The 17,361-nt window shown below is 44.2% G+C and overlaps 1 protein-coding gene across 7 annotated transcripts in view; it reads right to left on the bottom strand.

Annotated features, from left to right (window-relative positions):
• Rapgef2 (Rap guanine nucleotide exchange factor 2) overlaps positions 1–17,361 on the bottom strand; it is a 218,509-nt gene that overhangs the window by 11,947 nt on the left and 189,201 nt on the right. For 6 of the 7 annotated variants that reach the window (XM_048424899.3, XM_048424900.3, XM_048424902.3 and 3 more), the window contains 8 exons: positions 13,537–13,694; positions 12,808–13,048; positions 10,810–11,193; positions 6,666–6,877; positions 6,457–6,580; positions 5,880–5,903; positions 4,655–4,878; positions 3,586–3,792 (listed from right to left, as the gene is read on the bottom strand). In XM_048424899.3, coding sequence (XP_048280856.1) covers positions 3,586–3,792; positions 4,655–4,878; positions 5,880–5,903; positions 6,457–6,580; positions 6,666–6,877; positions 10,810–11,193; positions 12,808–13,048; positions 13,537–13,694 — 1,574 coding nt within the window. The remainder of the gene's footprint in view (positions 1–3,585; positions 3,793–4,654; positions 4,879–5,879; positions 5,904–6,456; positions 6,581–6,665; positions 6,878–10,809; positions 11,194–12,807; positions 13,049–13,536; positions 13,695–17,361) is intronic. The other variant, XM_048424901.3, reaches the window with a different exon arrangement.

Here is a 17,361-nt window from a genome sequence, read left to right as displayed (position 1 = left end):
AAGAAGGAATTGGTGGGGGTGGGGCAAAGTAAAGGGTCAAGGGTTAACAGGAACTAACCAAGGGAAGTCAATAAAAGAGCTCTAAAGAGTGTCGCGTCATTAATATTTGATCAAATAAAGAGAGGAGAAGGCAGGAGGCAGCCTGGTTTCTGTGGTGCACTTCAGAAGCCCAGGAGAGGTTTCTGAGGGAGAGCGGAGTCAACAGCGACATGGTACAAAAGACGGAGGCAACAGAATCACTCCTGACAGGGCAGCGAAGAAAGTCACGTTAAAATGCTTTACCGATTCAATATTCTGAGGCGGCCTTTGAACGAGAAAGACATTTCTGCCAAGTCCTGATGGTCTGAAATTACTTTAAGGAAGGGCTGGTTTTAGTGGTCATAGACTTGGCAGGCCCATTAAAAAGGAGCCAACAGAATTTAATGTACCTTCTATTAGTGGTTTGAGGCTGTTCTCTTTATTTATTTCTTTTTTAGTAAAAAACCAGGGTCTCATATATCTCAGGTTGGCTTGAAACTCTCTACATAGATGAGGACGACCTAGAACGTCTGATCTCTTGCCTCCACTTCCTGGGTTCTAGGATTACTGGCTTACATACTCCTGGTTTAACAGAGTAGTGGGGATTGAACCCAGGAATTCATACACACTGGGCGGGCATTCTACAAACCGAGTTTCATCAATAACCCCCTTGATGCTGTTTTAATACAATTTTTTTTTTAAAAAAAATCATTCTTAAAGTAGTTCTCTGATTAAATGGAGAAGAACTGACATACACTGTGCACATAAATAGGTTCACTACATAAATGGGTAGGTAGGTCTTTTCTCTTAAAACACTTTATTAAGCTATTAAGCTGAGGATGGTGGTACATCCTTTTAGTGGGTAGTGGCAGGTGGCTCTCTTGAAGTTTGAAACTAGCCTGGTCCACGTAGTGAGACCCTCAGTCAAAAACAAAAACAAACAAACAAAAAAACCAAAAAAACAAATAGACTATTTACTCATGTATATGTGTGTTTGTGCCTCTATAAAAATCACACTTGGCTTTTTACATTTTCTTTATTTAGTGTGTGTGTGTGTGTGTGTGTGTGTGTGTGTGTGTGTACACCATGGCACACATGTGGAGACCAGAGGACAACTTGCAGGCATCGGCTCACCTCCTCCATCATGTGAGACTTGCTTTACCCTCCCAGCCATCTCCCATTACTTGGCGTGTGAGAGTAGCCCACGGACGGAGGTCGCTGGACGAAAAGGTCGTTGTTCCCTTTTCCTACAATGTGGGTCCCAGGGATTGGAACTCAGGTTATTAGGTTTGGTGGAAAGAACCTTTATGCCCTGAGCCCTGGCCTACGAATGGGTAGTTTTGATATGAAACTATTTCCAGGACAGGTGCCCCCCAAACACTGCAAAGACTTCCCTTAGCTCTCAGGGGCTGCAGATAAAATGCTACACCTTAGCAGCCATGTTTGCTGCCTTTAAGGGCTTCCACTAAGTATCCCCAGCTGGCCTTAAACTAATGCAGCCCAGACAGGTGCAAACTTACAGTCCTCCTATATGCTGGGATTACAGGCATGAATGGCCACCTCCTACAGGTGTTGTCCTTTAAGGACAAGATGCTGGAAGTGTTTAGAATGAAACTATTTCATGAAAAAGGAAGAAAACACCGTATTATCTTTAAATTAGTGTTTTTTTAATAATATGACTTTAGATACATTAAACTTAATATCTTAGGATGACAGATGACATTTCATCCACATTATAAGGCTCATAAATTCAGATGAACCTAGAAGATATTTTGAGAGACATTCTCTTTGAGAAAATGGGAGACAGCTTTATATTCAGGAACGCCTACCTCACGTTAAATATAGCTAATGGGGTATTTCTAGATAAAAAGAAGAAAGACAGTCTTCCATATGCAAAGTTCAACACAGAAGAGGAGACAGACTCACACAGTGGAAGGTTCGGGAATACATGTAGATTCAGAACATAGGTAACAGAAAAAATGTGTGATTCAAATTGTTTGTCATAAGATGAACACAAGTTTGAAAGGGAAAGCAAGTCAGGTAAAGATTCCCGTTTCCCCCCACACTTGGCACATGAAATGCTCCCTGATCAGGAGGAGAATGCAGGTGGGACATGGTGCCTCACCTGAACCCGTGAAGTGGGAGTTTCCAAATCTAACCTCACGAGCCAGCTTTAAGGTCTGCTCTACTGTCATTCTGACTACCTGCTTCTACACACATTCAGAAGCCAAGACAGTTGTCTGGAGAGTCATTCTGCTGTGTGCTCACACAGAGAACCAGAGAGCAGGGCACTACTCATGGGAAGATGCCAGATTTCCTGATTAGTCAGGCAGTAAACTGTATCCTCTGCCTCCTAAGTCATAGATTAGTGATCAGCAATCCACCTTCATGTCTGGCATGTGCCTTGGTTTGTTCCCTAGCACCACAGAAATAGGAAAAAGAAAAAACAATCACTTCAGACAAATAACTGAACGTCAAGATATTTTGCCTAAACTTCGGTAGATTATGGGTCGCATGGCAACATTTGTATAATGTATGTGAATGAGGCAACTCCTGTACCCATTAAAGCTTAAGTGTCCAAAGTCTCCTTTGTCACCCCATAAGCTGTTATGTCATGCCAATGACAGATGACCTGACAATAATTCCAAACGTTCCTACAGAATGGAAGACCACTTTTGCCAACTAGCCATCTATACAGATTAATATTCAGAATATATAAAGAATATTGAACACCATGAAAATTCCATTAAAAGACAAATAAATTGAAGAGATAGTTCTTCAAAGAAGAAACACAAAGGGCCAGTAAATACATGGAACCCTTCAAAATCCCTAGCCATTAAGGAAATGCATATCAAAACTAACACCAAGATTCCATCTCACCCTAGTCAGAAAACCACCATCAAGAAAAAAAGTGCTAGTGATGGGCTTGGAAAACCCTGCATGCCCAGGTGGACCATCCCGGCACAGCCTCTGTGAGGTCAGCATGGAAGGTCTCTGAAAACTAAACAAGCACCAGCCTACGACCCACCTATTCCACCTGTGCTAGCATGGTTTCCACTGCACTCTTAACAACAGCAGAGGGATGGACCAATACAGACACCTATCAACACACGAACAAACTATGGACTCATATGTTGCGGGCCATACAAAAGAATGAAATGATGTCATTTGTAGAAAACTGGGTGGCTATTAGATATCACGGTAAGTGAAGTATGCAGAAATACAACTATGTAGAGTCTAGCGGAAAACAGAAGGAGAAGGCATGAAAGCAGAATGGGAGCTGCTGGGAGAGACTAACGGAAGGAGAAGTAGAACAGGAGAGGGTAACAGAGGTCACTGTGATCACAGTGTATTATATTTATGACAAGTGTCATAGCGAAACCCATTACTTGTACAACTAATAGATGCTAAGAAAAAATGAAATTGTTTATGACTGCTTACCTCATTATAAGACAATCACAGAGAAATAAAACACGTTAGGCTAAGTTATCCAAGACAAACATTATTTCCCAACCTGAGAAACACATCAGCAAACATCACCCGAGAAGCATGAGTTCAGAAACTTACCGAAAGGTGGCAGATCCTTCACCGGCACCTTCTTCCGTGAAGGGTAGAGGGACACAGCGGGCACCTGCAGTCCCTGGCTGGCTTTATGTGGTGGCTGTGTCTGTGGCAGCGGCTGCTGAGGCTGCACTTTCTGCTGGGGCCCTGCGCGTGGAGCCACAGGGGAGGTCTCAGACTTGACAGGCTTTTTGTCTGCAGGATTCTTGGGCACTGGTCATTGTTTAGGGCGAAAACAGGGCACAGGTGTCAGGATCACGTGGAGACAGGGTCAGGGCACAGAGTATGTGTAGCAGAGCAATGACATGGGCCCCCACCACCCCCACCTCAGCAAAGCCAGAGAGGGAGGGGAAACCCTGGCTACTGAAAACGGGAGCAGCAGCAGCAGGACAGGGAGGTTTGCCTTCTGAATGAGCGACAGTGAAGAGGATTGTACTGTCAGCACCAAATAAAAATAAAAACAATGAGGACGGCTCAGTGCAGGATGGGTGTTTAAAACACAAGCACATGGGCCGGCAAGACAGCTCTGCTGCCAAGCCTGCCCACCAGGGCTTGACCCTGGAACCCATACAGGAGGAGAGAACCAGCTCCCACAAGCTGTCCTCTAACCCCTACAGGTACAACACAGCCTGTGTGGTGCCAACCATCTACGCTTTTTAAACAAACAAGCAAACAAATAAATGTTAAAAAAAATACACGATAAAAGTCAAAATAAGAAAGCCAAGAATTGTTTTAAAAATGGCATCCAGAACTTCGCCCCATCGGAGATAATGCTATTAACTGCAATCAACTTAGTATCAAATCTTCCTAAGATGGAGCATTATCCTTGAGCAGACGGCGGCCAATGCTGCTTAGCACTATGTGGTGGGAGGTGGTTTACAGGACGTGCAATGGAAGCCTCACGGGCAGAGCTCACGACACCAGACCCTCAGAGACCACCGCTAGGAAACTCAAGCTGCTCATCCAAGAGAGCTCTTAGCCACGTGACATGGGACTTTTAGAGTGCCGTGGGTATGGATGTGCACTAAGTTAACTGAACACAGAACAGCCCGAGCTGATTTGGGGAGGCACTCACATGTGCTGGTAGCTGGCTCACACTGTAGCGACAGTGTCTGAAGGCTCTCCTCATCCATCTCCAGCTCCAGGTTGGACAGGTACTGCTTCACTTTGCGAGCCATCTGGGCATCTTCATACAGCTTTTTGGCATTGAGGAAGGAACTACGGCGTACCCGCTTTTTATGCCCGCCTGTCTGAGCAACATCCAGCACCGCGGCGTTCGCGCTGCCCTGACTCAGCGACCTGGAAGATGAAATCAAGAATGCAACTCTCTGGAGCACGGTCTTGGCTGGTCCACCAGACTTGTGTAAAGACTACTCTTGAAAGGTCACATGCCCCTTTCCAGTGAGTAAACTGCTACGGGACAATGAGGACCAACAGAGAGGACATAAGGTTTGGTTACAAAGGAATTATACGTAACACATCTACACAAATGTGTTTGGCATACATCCTGCTCCTACCGTAAACTCTACTTTTCATCTCACAGAGCATTCAAACTCCGTTCTCTCACAGAAGCCAGCAAACATCATCGCACACAAAAAGCTTGTGCAAGGACACTGAGTGATTCTAGAGACAGTTTCAAAATTCAATTTGCTTCTCCTAATGGGAGCTATTTTATATGAACTTAATGAAGCCCAGCTACCGGGTTCACAATCGCGTTCTTACTCTGTGGGTTGAAGGTGAGTTTTTAAACCAGTAAATCTGTTAATACAACGGTCATGCAAACGTAAACATATGGATGGAAACTATTTAGTACGTGAATTGTTAAGAATTACGTTTAAAGGGGGCTGATGTGTACAGAATGAAAACAGTAGTTAGTCGAGCTGTGCAAAGTTTGGTTTTCGGGTGTGGGGCGCCCAGGACCACCGCACTGACTTCTGGGTCTGTGCGATCGTCTAAGTTGCACGACTTGCTCCTTCTACAAGCATGCTTCCCTTCCCCACTTCTTTGGCTTTTTCATCTCAAAACATATACATGATATTAAAATATAATCTTTCCGACAGCCAAGAACTATGTCTGGTCTACATTTCCCCAGAATAATCATCAATGATTTCACAGCTCTGTGGACGTGACTTCAGCAAGGCCCCATAGATTAAATCTGAAGTCGGTTTGCATCTGAAATTCTGATAGAGCAAGAGGGTTAGGAGAAAAAAAAAACTGCAAAGCGTCAGAAAACAGAGCAGGTAAGAAAACAAGGCAACAGGCTGAGCAAGAAGCGAGTGTGCAAATGCTCTGCCACTTACCCCAGACTCCGCCACTTCTTCTTCCTGCAAGTGAGAGCCACGGAGATTGAAGCATGGGTGTGGGAAGAGACAGAAAGATCACAAGCTCAGAAGGAAAGGACCAGACTTCTGGACAAGCAGTTCTAGAAGCCCACAAACATTAACTGCAGAGCCGCCTCACACACACCCACTACAAACGTCTCTCTGGCTTCAGAGGCTGCTGCCTGCATTCTGCTCAGTCCCTCCACTGAATTTACCATTGCTTCTTACCGACAGATAAACATGTTGTACAGACAGTACAATAATTCTGCTCTAGTTCATACTGCTGATTTTAAGTTTCACAACACAGTGGTGTGAAAAATAAAAAGTAAATACTTGTACCTAGCATTCACTTAAAACTGTCCCAAGGACAAGGTCTTTGCACTACTAGCATTTGCACTGGATGCAAATGAGAGGCATCATTACAAATTGAACCTTGAGGGTGATTCCCTCAGCACATCCTAAAGTAACTCCTGAATTTAAGCAGATTTCCCTCCTGTGGGCACGCTCACTCTAACAGTCCCAACCCCACAAATGCCACGGCCTACGACGCACATACCGAGTCCGGAACATAAGGGCAGGGTCCATGTTGACCGAGGCCATTCGGCCGACGTGACGGATTTCTTTGGCAATCATCCTCAGCTTCTCAAAGTTGACCAGTCCGTCCACTTTCGAGTCATTTCCTGAGATGAACAGAGGAGGAACAAGAAGTCACACGGTGCTCACCCTGGGCTCCCACCAGGACAGAGCGGGCCCACCTGCGCTCACCCTCGTGGAGGAACGTGAGGTCCTTCTTGATGACAGGGAACAGGGGGATGACCGGAGGCTGCAGGTTCTGGCCGCTCAGGACATTGCGGTACTTCGCCATGTTTCTGGAAGGATCAAACAGGTCTTGGAGGTCCTGGAATAGCTTTTCATACTTATTGGGAAGCTTTTCCCAGGTGGTCCGTAGTCTTGCTACTGGGGCCAGGTTTAGGCCACTAAGCGGGGAGAGAAGAAAGGGAGATATGAGAAAATCATCCCCACATAAACAAAGGAAGAAACAGAACAAAACACTTAAATGTGTGAACATGACATGCATGGAAATTTACAGAGTTCCTAAGAAGGTCATGCCAATCCTGCCTGGGTGGTGAGGGGCAGCTAAAAGCAGGCTCAGTGCCAAACCATTTATCTTTACACTTCTTCCCTTTATGCTCTCATGACATTTTTATAGCCAGTCATTCATTTGCCTTTGTGTGTGGTGGGGGGGGGGTCCCCAGAAAGCTGTGAAGGTGAGGGGATAACTTGCAGAAGTCAGGTATCCCCTTCTAACATGTGGGTCCAGGGGTTGGACTTGGGTGACCAAGCCTGGCAGCTGGCACCTCTTTACTGGCTGGCCCTTCTGTTTTGTTTGTCTTCCACAGAGACAGGTTCTTGCTTATAGCCCTGGCTGGCTCTACTGACCAGGTTGGTCCCAGACTCAGAGATCTGCCTGACTCTGCCTCCTGAGGTATGGGGCTTAAAGGCTCACCACCACAGCCAGCTGGCTGGCTCTTCTCTATGCCCTCTTGATCTGTTTGCCCTCTGCTATAGCATGGATCTGAACTGGCCTCCAGAGGCCCTTGTGTGGCTCAGGCCGCAGTGCATTCAGTACTGGAAGGTTGTGAAGGGACAAATTAAGAGAGGAAGCTAAGATGGGAATGGGGGCAATGCCTGTAATCCTAGCCCTGGGGAGGTTGGAGAATCACACATTTGAGACAGACTGATCTGCAAAGCCAAGATAGTGGCTCCAAAACAGGGGTGGGGAGAGTGAGTGGTGGGAGGTCCTCCTATGCAACTGGGGTAAGGCCACCCCTCTCCCATCTCTTCCTTATTTTATTTTCCAGCTACAAACAGCTCTGTTCCACCAAATGCTCCTTCTGTGATATACTACTGCCTTACCACAAGCCCAGGCACAGCAGGGCCAAGGAACTATGGGCATAGCTTTCAAAACAACTAGCAAAAGTAAACTTTCTTCTTTAGAAAATGATTATCTCAGGTATTTTGTTACAATAACAGACAGCTGACTAGCACACTAATAAAACCAATAAAAGATAAGTACCGTTAATTTGAGGATACTTTGTGTTAAAAAAAATTGTGGGTTTTGTATTGCTGAAATTTGATATTAGAATGCATTCGTAATAAATGTGGTTCTGTTATATAATTTTATTTTTAATGAAATTTATTTATTTCATTAGTTTTTAATCTGTGGGTCACAAGCCTGAAGGGGGTCGAATATCAGATATCCTGCATATCAGATATTTATATTATGCTTCATAACAGTAGAAATGAAGCAGTTATGAAGTAGCGATAAAATAATTTTAAGGTTAGTCACCACAACATGAGGAACTGAAGCAAAGGGTCACCGCATTAAGAAGGCTGAGAAATACTGATTATTTATTTATTATGCCATAGAATCATGTGCAGGACAGAGGACAATTTGTAAGGAATGATCTTCTCTTTCCACCATGTGGGTCCTAGGGACTGAACTTAGGATGTCAGATTTGATAGCAGGTGTCACCCAGAGCCAGCTTGCTGACCCGTTATGTATCACTTCAATGCATATTTATTGCTTTACTTTTTTGTTAATGACTTATAACTTGCTACTTATTTTATATTTCTTTTATACTCTAGAAACGTTAGACCAAAAATAAATAAATAAATAAATAAAACTGGGCAGCTTCCTTATTTGGGTTCAAAATGGGTTATAAAGTGTTGGAGAAAACCTTTAACAATAACAAATTTTGCTCAAAAGTTTCTAACAAGCAGACGGTGCCGTGGAGGCACAATCCACTTCATAAAGGAAGCAAGAACCATGGAGATAAAGCATAGTGACAGGACATCAGAAGCCGTCAGTGGCCAACTGAGAATAGTCACCATGGCTGACCTTATAATTACACAAGACCCCGCCAGAGAACTCAGGGTGGGCTATTCAATGGCCATGCGGCATTTGAAGCAAACTGGAAAGGTTTGGAAAAGCTCCATAAACAGGCGGCCCGTGAGCCTACTGAAAATCAAAAGGAACTGCCGAATTCTCTCAGTCTCTTCAATGACAATGAGATACTTCTTCATTAGGTTGGGGCGTGTGATAATGATTGCATGAGACGATTAGTGACGACCAGCTCAGTGTCTGGACAAAACTCCAAAGCACTTCTCAAACTAAACCTGCATCCAGTAAGGTTATGGTCACTGTCTAGTGGTCCCCCGCTGGTCTGTCTCCCTGTAGCTTTTTGAAGCCTGGTTAAACCATCACAACTGAAAAATGTGCTCAGCAAAGCATGAGATGCACCAATCAGATCTGCAGTTCCTTCGGTCAGCACTGGTCAATAGAAAGGGGCCCAACTTTTTTCCATGACACCAATTCTTCTTCCCAACCACACGAGACACACTGCTTCAAAAGCTGAACAAACTAGACTACAACACTGACCTTTATCTACCATATTCACCTAACTTCTGCCAACCAACCATAACTTCTTCGAGTATGACAACTTTTGTATGGAAAATAATTCCATAACCGGTAGGATGTATAAAACATTGAGACTTGGTTGAATCCTAAAACATGGATTTTTATAAAACAGAAAAAGACAAACCTATTTCTCATTGGCAAAAATACTTTGACTGCAATGGGTTCTATTTTGATCAATAAAGATGTCTGAGCCTAGTTGTAAGATTCAAACCTCAGAGTTTGACACGACAATTCCTTCTCCCACAGACTCACACATATATAGAGCAGCATTTGGTTCATAACAAGCATTTTTAAAAAAGATTGGGTAAATATTCCATCACAAAAAATACATTAGCCACAAGTATGAAGACTCCAGGCAGAAAAAATGATTAATAATCATTTCGAGCATCCAGGAAACTCTCCGTTTGCATCTCTCCTGCCCCACCATAAGCACTTTTAAAAGGGAAGAAAGTTAACCTGGAACATCTGTGACAATGCTGTGATAGAATCCCTTAGACAGTATTATATTACCTAATCCTCTTGATATTTTGGGGGGAATATTACTATTTTACATAGAAAATGAGTGGTGTTCAGAGAAATTCAAATGACCTGTCAGAAGTCAGAGTAAACAAGGTTGAATAAATCAATACACAAATAAATGGTACATACAGACCTTGTCTCCAAATTCTGAGACATTTTTAGACATGTTTTAAACTTTGATTTCATGTGCACATGTGTTTATGTGCATACATATGGTGACCAGAAGTTAATATCTGATGTCTTTCCCTACTGCTCTTCATCTTATTTCTTTGGAGACAATCTCTCACTGTATTCCAAGGTCACCATTTCCCCTAGACTGACTGGCTAGCAAGCCCCCAGAATCTACTGTCTCGACCTACCCAGAACTGGGGTGAAAACCACACTGTGCTTGGCTTCTGTGTGGGCGCTGGGGATCTGAATTCAGGTCTGTAAGCTTGCACACTTGGCCCACTGAGCCATCTCCCTAGCCACCAAGAAGAGTTTAAAGTAAGCCATAAGAAATAGAGGTAGACATTGTGGCACACACTTATAATCCCAGCACTTGGGAAACAGGATCATAGGTTCTATGCCAGTCTGGGTTACTTACAGGAACAGACTGCCTCAAAACACCTCCCTTCCCCCCCCCCCGCCCAAGTTCTGGGGGGAAAGAAAAGATTTAGAATCAGAAAGAAACAAAAACAGAAAGAGAGAGAGAGAGAGAGAGAGAGAGAGAGAGAGAGAAAGCAAGCTGCTTGCTGAATCAATTATAACCTAGTGTACATGAGGCCTTATGTTACATACCAGCAATACACAAAAGTGTCAATTATGAATTATGGACTGCTATTATTTCTGTGATTACATGGTGCTCCAAGACAGAAATTTCTTTTTAAAATCTGCAGAATCGACTGTACCGAGGACAGATACTCTTACCTGATGATCGCAAACATGGAGTTAAAATTCTTGCATTCCCTACAGTGCAGCGCGATCTTGATGAAATGCTTAATGATCTTCATTCTCTTGAGCTGGTTCGTCTCTCGCAGGATTTCGGAAGCCACCCAAAATGTTTCCTGGTTAATGACTTCCTCAAATTTCTTCAGGTTGGCACAGCTGGTTTTTGACTTGAGTTTAAATAAATCATCGATGTATTCGGTAGGCTCGATGTTGCGGAAGAGCTCAAAGTTCCTCATGGAGAGCTGTGTGGCAACCTCCACGGTGCTGAGCTGAAGGAGCGAGATATGGCTCTCCCGCAACAGCTCCTGGGCGTCCTCATCTGAGCAGAGTGTTTCGGTTTCCATGTTGTTTTTCAGATAGTACCTGAAAGAAACAGAAACCCCTTAGACGCCAGGCTGAGCAGGGAGTCTGTGGTCCTCCTTCCGGGAACACTGCTAGTTCCTGGGGGAGAGGGGTGACGGGTGGGGCAGAATTAAGAGAATGATGGAAGTGTTCTTTTCATCCAGCCTGAGCAGTGTAGATGCCATTCCAGCCACGAGGTCAGTGTAAGCAGCTCACAGCACCACCGGGTGATGGCCACCTACTCAGCAGGTGAGTGAATTGGACCAACCATGGGGACCTCCTCTGTGCTGGTCCTGTAGCTCTGTTTGCTTTCCTGCCATCGGAATACTTGTTTGCCAAAAACGACAGAAGACAGCTATTTTTCAGACTAGATAGAAACATTGGCTCAAGGGCTTAAGTCAGTTTCCCAGAGAAGTGGGAATCTGACAATTGCTAGGTCCATACCAGCTCAATCCAAGTTTATTCTTTCATTTAATGACTAGGAAACTTACTGGCTGAGCTGGCAAGATGGTTAAATGGGCAGAGGGCCTTGTCATGCAAACCCAGGGACCCACAAAGTTGTCTTCTGACCTCCACACACATGCTGTGGCACATGTGACCCCCCCCCCAAGATTGGGAGCGGGGAGACCTAAAGCAATTTATTTTCCTCTCTTTGATCTGAAATCAGGTTTTTAAGTTTTTAAAGATTTCTTTTACATGTGTGAGTGTTTTGCCTGTATGTATGTGCCACACATGTACCTAGGGCCCTCAGAAGTCAGAAGGCATAGGCTCTCCTGGACAGGATGGTTGTGAGCCATCGCGTGGGTGCTAGAAACAGAACCCAGCTCCTCTGTAAGACCAGCAGGTGCTCCTGACTGCTGAGTCATCTCTCCTGCTCCAAGATTTTAATTTTCATGAAACTCATCTAGGGAAGTGGGAGGCATCACCCCAACTTGTCACGATAGGAAGTAGGCATCTGAAGCCTCGTGGCTGGTCAGTGTGGATAGTTCTGTGACCCTTTTAAGGAATTCACTGAAAACAATTTGCTCTGTGGCTTCTCTTGCCCCGGTTTCGGCAGGCACATGCCTTCTCCAAGTGAAACTATAAACAAAGACATAGAACAAGCACAGTGGGGCTCCGAATTGGTCTTTTAATACTTCATTACTTGATGTGCACAGGTTAGTGTTCTCCTCTGTGGTTACCCTGACAGCCTGACCCTCCTGAACAATGGCACCCATGAAGCTGAAACTCAGTGGAGATTTGCACAACTACAGACCTACATGCAGAGGATGCCTGATCTCTGATCGCCAAAAAAGTATTTATCAGTGTTGGGGCTGGAACTAACAGTGACAAAGGGCAAGGAGGTGACCGTCCCAGGTAGAAAACAGGAGGTCTGAACGCCATGGTTTAGACCCAGACCATGAAAACCTCAAGAATAATGACATCGCATAGAAAACGAGAGAGGAAAAAAAAAAAACAAACAAACCCCAAAACCCAAGCTATTCATCTTACTAATGTCCCTTGAGTGGGAGAGTGCTTGGCAAGGCCTTGGGTTCAAGTCCCACCACTGTAAACACAAATCAACAACAGCAAGTGTGTTGTCTCTTCGCCCTGGACGTAGGCTCAGAGAGTAAAGGGTGCCGTGAGAGGCTGTACCTTCCGCTCAGCTGGATCCTGTCAGCAAGCTTGGAGAGCTGGTCTGGGAGTCGCCGTTGCTTGATAACCCCCTCTGGCGTGACAGAGACCTCACACAGAGAATACTGGTCAGGGGTGGCAGTGACGGCAAACTCTCGGATGGCCTGGATGACCACTTCCTTGGCCGTTGTGTCCTTACTGATCATGATGTACCGGCTTTGCTGGTCAGCCTTGAAAACTCTGAGCACCTGATCTGGCAAGTCTGGGGCAGGAAAAGGCACACAGAGGTGGAACCAGTGTTAGCAGACAGCAACACAAGCCAAGTAACACACCCCACCCCTCCTGGACAGAGTTGTGACATGCTAACTGCAAAAAGTGTCTTCCCCGACAGACAGAAACAGGGAGCACATACACAAGATGCCATGTGAGCATCGAAGAAAAATGTACAGCTAAATTTAGTACTCATTATAAGGAAAAGCCTGTTAAGCTTACATAAACACACCTCCTAATTTATTTACTTGATATAACTTAATAATAAATGCATAATATGTTATTCATTTTACCACATACAAAACAGGTTTAGCCACACCAAAAAGATTTTCCGATGGACTGGTCCCAGTGTTTGGAGTTTGAGCTTCATTCTGACTCTGGGTGAATGATACCATCCATGCCAGACCAAACATGCATACTGCGTCACTGCTACAGTTGAAAGGCAGGTCACTGAGAAAGCTGGACGTCTCTGGGGCTCACCTGGAGTTGTGCTGAAGTCCAGAATCCGGTGGTGTGACTGCAGCAAGTCCGGGTTGCTCGAAGACAGCGTTCCACTGACAGGCAGGGCAGCTGGGATGTGTTTGGTCTGCCTCAGGCCCACGATGCTATCATCCTGAGACTGACCAATCCCAATATCGCTGAGAAGAGTGGATTTTAAAAAATGAATTACAATCAAGGTAAAGACTCTTAAGTCATTACAGATCATGAAATAAGCCATTTTCATTTAAACTTGCAGTTAAGTAACAAATGTGAAAACTGGCGAAACACTCAGCCCAATTCCCAACATAAAGGAGGTTTCTTTAAAACCTGTCTTTTTAATGAGCCATAACCATAACCCAGTATTTATTTTTCTTAGAATAAAAACACAGCAGAGAAGACGTGCCCTGTGTCTGACGAATGAGTGGGGATGAGTCTAAGACAATCCCCGTGGGCAAGAACCCACTTGAGTTCATGGCACCAAGAGCTCAGCAATAGCGGACTCAGATGCTTTTAAGAACTGATCTTCAAGATGAAGGAACGGAGGGGAAAGAAGCCTCAAACTGCTCTACTTATACTCTTGAGTGTTTTAGGTAGACAGCAAGATCACCGTGAAGCCCAAGCGTGAGGAAACCCTGACACAGACCTCAGCTCCTGACGACAGAGCATGAGTGTGCAGCGGGCAGGGACACACTTTCTGGCTGCGGGGCACTTGCAGTGCAGATGCAGTGGTTTCTAATTCATTGCTCAAAGGTTTTAGTTACACGTTTAAGTTCTCCAGAAAACTACAAGCAGTACTGATGGGTACAGACTCCTTTCTATTTATAGAAAGATAGCTCTGTGGTTACTTGTGTGTTTGTGCAGCGCCTTGCAACACAGCAGGGGGAGGGCCGAGGAGCTACAGCCTCCTGCTCGTGTCTCTTGAGCAGGGATTACAAGTATGCACACCTCACTCATTCAAACGTGACTTGGCAGCCTACAAAGTTATTTCTTGATTGAAAGATCAACTGTTTCCAAAAGGAAGCATACAATAAAACAAGTATACAGCAAAAGAATAACTAGATCATATGCATTTAAATGTCTATAGTTATAATTGTATGAATACCCCGAGACAAAAAATTCTAATAAAACTGGGATATAAATTAAGTTATCATAAATAAGGAAATATTAGTGTCAATTCTCCTTCACAAATAGGAAAGCTCAGGGACAGAAATAAAAACTCTGTTTAGGCATGCATAGTCGGGCATATAAAGCCCTGAAATATTAATGTTCTGTGCATGATAAAAAGTCTTTACATTGGTGGAATTTTATTTTTTAGTCACATAAATGTCCTTGTCAAAAATATGAGGCCATATGACATAACACAATTACTGTGGGTACAACAAAGGTTGCCTGGTCAGGTCATTCATGGTAGAAATGGCCGTGACCGTCAGGACTCGGCAGCACACCCTTTAAGACATTCCTTACCATGTTTTCTAACACCTCCTGCAATAAATCGCTGACACTCACTCTGCTTCCCTGCTTCCTGATGCCTCACCTATACACCCTAATACTCATACACAAAGCTATTCTTGGGCTTAAATTTTGCATGTTTGATGCGAAATCTGAGAAACACCCCTCCTTGGGCACATCCTCTTGTCTAGCCTCCCCTGCTGGCTCACTGTTACTGAAACAAGTCTGCTGATTTTAGGGCCTGCTGACTAATCCTTTCTTCCTTTGGGTTCATTGGGCTTTCTTGCTCAACTTACTTGGCATCCCAGCTTGAATTCTACCATGCTTACGACCTGCTTCTTGCTCTATACACATCATATATGCAGCCCCAATACACAGTGATTCACCAGTCTCTAGCACCTCAGCTTCTGTAATGCAGGCAACGCTGGGGTGGGGGAGACTAAGTATACTAAAACTAGAAGATTTCACTAACCTACTAGGTTATTACTTTGCTGAACACAGTAACAAAGGGGGCACCTGGCTCAGAGGCATACACATGTGCTGATGTCCAGACAAATTGAAGCGGCAGGAAGCAGTAGCCAGCACTAAATCAAGGCGATTACATCATGGCAGATCTCCAGCTTTCTGAGCCTGCATTTAACTACGACTCTCCCTTGAGCACTGATTTCTCAAACTGTTTTGGTGTGGGAGGTCCTTCTGTCAACATGTTGCTTTTATTGGCTAATGAATAAAGAACTGCCTGGGCCTGTTGATAGGGCAGAGCAGAGCTAGGCGGGGAAACTAAGCTGAATGCTGGGAGAAAGATGGGCAGAGTCAGAGAGAAGCCATGGAACTGTTGGAGACAGATGCTGGGAACTTTACCAGGTAAGCCACGGCCACGTGACAATATACAGACTAATAGAAATGGGTTAAATCAATATAAGAGTTAGCCAATAGAAGCAAGAGCTAATGGGCCAAACAGTGATTTAAATAATACAGTTTCTGTGTGATTATTTTGGGTCTAAGCTAGCCGGGTGGCTGGGAACCAACAAGTGACCACCCTCCAACATTGTTTTTCTGAGAAAATACTTAAATGAGCCACATATTTGCCACAACAGTTCCCTGGTGTTTTAAAATCAGCATAGCTGATGAGTGGCCTTTAAAATTTTCCTTGTCTAGTGTTTGAGCATCTTTGTAAGCACATACGGCCACTACAACACACGCAACATCACACTGCATTCCTAGTCAATAGTCACTACAACACACGCAACCTCACATTGCATTCCTAGTCAACACCCTGAGCTGTGGACAGATCGCAACCCAGTTCTTCTGTGTCCCATTTCCTGCAATATTTGAAGGGACACAATGATTTTTGATTTTTTTTTTAGAGGTTTGAATTTAAACTTGAAGAACCTTTTATTATTATATCTTTATTATTATAATTTTTGTAAATGCTACTGTCCTAATCCACTGTCTCTAAAAAACTTACTCAGGATAAATGCACTCTTAAACCCAATATTTATAGACCCTCAAACAACCATGCTTATCTTTAGAACTCACAGAATTTAGAAACCACAAATCATTACTCATAGTTTAATGATGATAATGTAAATCTGGCAATTCATCAATAATGTTTTAAATCATTTGCCTCTAGCCTGTGATTAAAATGTTTGTAATTAAGAAGAAAATAAGGAAGAAAAGACTTGATGTAGTCTCTGTGTGTATACGTATGCATGTGTGTTGGGGTTTTGCTGTATGTATACATGTATGCACATGTGTAGGGGTGTGCACGGGGATGCCAGAGGATGGTGTTTCCTGGTCTCTTTTTATCACTTTCCACCTTATTCTTTTCAGATAGGGTCTCTCCCTGAACCCTGGAGCTCACCTTCACTCCCCAGGCTGTCACCAGCAAGTCCCATAATCCACTATTGTCTGCCCTCCTCAATCTCAAGGTTACAGGCAAGAGACTGTACTACCTAGCTTAGCACTGGAATCTGAATTTTAAGGTTGTGGGTAGGCACTCTGACCACTGAGCCCCTCTTTTAGCCTCTGAATGCATATATTGATTGTTTCTCTTTAGACCCATTAAATTATCAAACAAATAAATAAGCCAGTATCTTTTCAATTTGTAGCTTGAGGAACAGATCATTAAAAAATGGATTGATGGTAATCGAGCTTTGTAAAAGAGCATGAGACCCCAAAACTAAGATGAAGAAAACAGGCAGCAACAAGCAAAGTTAAGCAAAGTGTAGGGAAACCCGAAGCTTGGGTGGCCTCAGCTCCTGACAGGCACACACATCCGAGACTGCAGTCTGACCTGCTAACTCTAGAGGCCGCTGAGGGGGAAGTAAGAGGCCTGTGGTTGGCTGCCAATGAAGTGGGGGAAACAGCAGCGAT

Source organism: Myodes glareolus, chromosome 20 (assembly GCF_982192425.1).
Source record: "Myodes glareolus chromosome 20, mMyoGla1.1, whole genome shotgun sequence".
NCBI classification, from domain to species: Eukaryota; Metazoa; Chordata; class Mammalia; order Rodentia; family Cricetidae; genus Myodes; species Myodes glareolus.
The sequence above is the reverse complement of the archived record's forward strand: the minus strand, read 5'-3'. Positions and strand labels throughout refer to the sequence as shown.